This window comes from Nestor notabilis, unplaced genomic scaffold (assembly GCF_000696875.1).
Source record: "Nestor notabilis isolate BGI_N333 unplaced genomic scaffold, ASM69687v1 scaffold16482, whole genome shotgun sequence".
NCBI classification, from domain to species: domain Eukaryota; kingdom Metazoa; phylum Chordata; class Aves; order Psittaciformes; family Psittacidae; genus Nestor; species Nestor notabilis.
Genome location: NW_009919849.1, coordinates 2919 through 4502, shown reverse-complemented (window position 1 = coordinate 4502; position 1584 = coordinate 2919). Strand labels below are relative to the sequence as shown.

At 62.4% G+C, this 1584-nt stretch overlaps 1 protein-coding gene across 1 annotated transcript; it reads left to right on the top strand.

The window, feature by feature from the left end:
- Positions 1-3: 3 nt before the first annotated feature.
- Positions 4-1341, top strand: LOC104402528 (digestive cysteine proteinase 2-like; the record flags this gene model as incomplete). The annotated part of the gene is made up of 3 exons (XM_010010425.1): positions 4-84; positions 602-791; positions 977-1341. Coding segments are annotated over 3 exons (459 nt in total), but the record flags the coding sequence as incomplete, so codon positions are not given.
- Between the last annotated feature and the right edge of the window lie 243 nt (positions 1342-1584).

Genomic DNA, 1584 nt, shown 5'->3' with positions numbered 1-1584 from the left:
GGTGAGGAGTGGAGAGCCTACGAGTGGATCAAGAAACACGGTGGCATCGCCAGCACCGAGTCCTACGGCACCTACAAGGGGCAGGTGAGGGGTTCCCCAGGTCTTGGGGGGCTTTAGAGCCGTGGTGGGGCTGGGCAGGATGGGTCAGAGGTGCTAAATGGGCTCTGGAGGTGGGGATGTCACCTTGTCCCCAGGCTCCCTGCAGTCCCAAGCACAGTCCAAAGCCAACCCCCAGGCTCAGTTTCATCACTGCATGTCTCAATTTCTCCTCTTGTGAAACAGGGACAAGGCTCCTCCACCCATGGGTGGTGTTGTAGGTCCCTCCATACCCCGGGGTGCAGGGATGGAGCAGGGATGGAGCAGGGCTGCCTGGGGACAGGGAGGTGGCTGCAGGACACATGCAACAGCCCCAAGGGCTTCGGGTGCAGAGCCGGTTCCCATCCCCACCACGGGGGTAGGGTGGCACAGAGGGGTCAGAGCCACGATGCTGCCACAGCCCAAGTCCCACATCACTGTGGACCCTGTACAGGGGCAAGCAGAGCTGCAGTGAGGGGACCTGGGGGCTCCTGATGGCACCCTGTCCCCCTCCCTGGTGCTGCAGAATGGCCTGTGCCACTACAACCAGTCTGAGATGCTGGGCAAGATCACGGGGTACGTCAACGTCACCTCGGGCAACATCACAGCAGTCAAAGCTGCCATCTACAAGCACGGCCCTGTGGCCGTCAGCATCGATGCCTCGCACAAGACCTTCTCCTTCTACTCCAACGGCATCTACTATGAGCCCAAGTGTGGTGAGCCGGGTGGTACCCAGGGCACAGGAGGAGCTGGGTCCCCAAGGAGACACCCCGGTTCCCCTCCTTGTCGAGCAGCAGGGGTTAGGAGGGGACCAGCCCCCCATCCCTCCCCTGTGCTGCAGGGATGCTCGCAGGAGGATGCTCTCCACATCAGCCATCATCTCCTGTGTTGTCCCCTGCAGCGAACAAGCCAGGAGAGCTGGACCACGCGGTGCTGGCCGTGGGCTACGGGGTCCTGCAGGGAGAGACCTACTGGCTCATCAAGAACTCCTGGTCCACGTACTGGGGCAACGACGGCTACATCCTCATGGCCATGAAGGACAACAACTGTGGCGTGGCCACCGAAGCCACCTACCCCATCCTGGCCTGAGCCACCCTTTGGTCTGCAGGGAGAGCCCTCGGGGATGCTCTTGGCACCCACCCCTGGATCAGCCCCTTGGGTGCCCACCACGCAGCGGGAAGCTGTGGGACATGGTGGGACAGGGCCATGGGGTTCTGGACAAGAGGACCCTGCTGTGGACTTGCCAATAAAGCCCCTGCAGTAACAGTGGTTTGCTTCCACGGGAGAGGTTCCGCTGCCGCAGACACAGCTCCGTGCCCTTTGCAGAGCCATTCCCAGACAGCCCAGACGAGGGGAGCGGCTCTTCCAGCCCTATCTCTCGAGGTGGAGCACAAACAAGCCCAGGGATTTCTGCTGAGCTGAGACATTCCTGGCGTGGGCTGTTGGGAAGGGGGAAGGCAGGGAAGGCATCCAGCCTCTGCCCCCCTGCCTGTCGTGGGTGGGGGCACG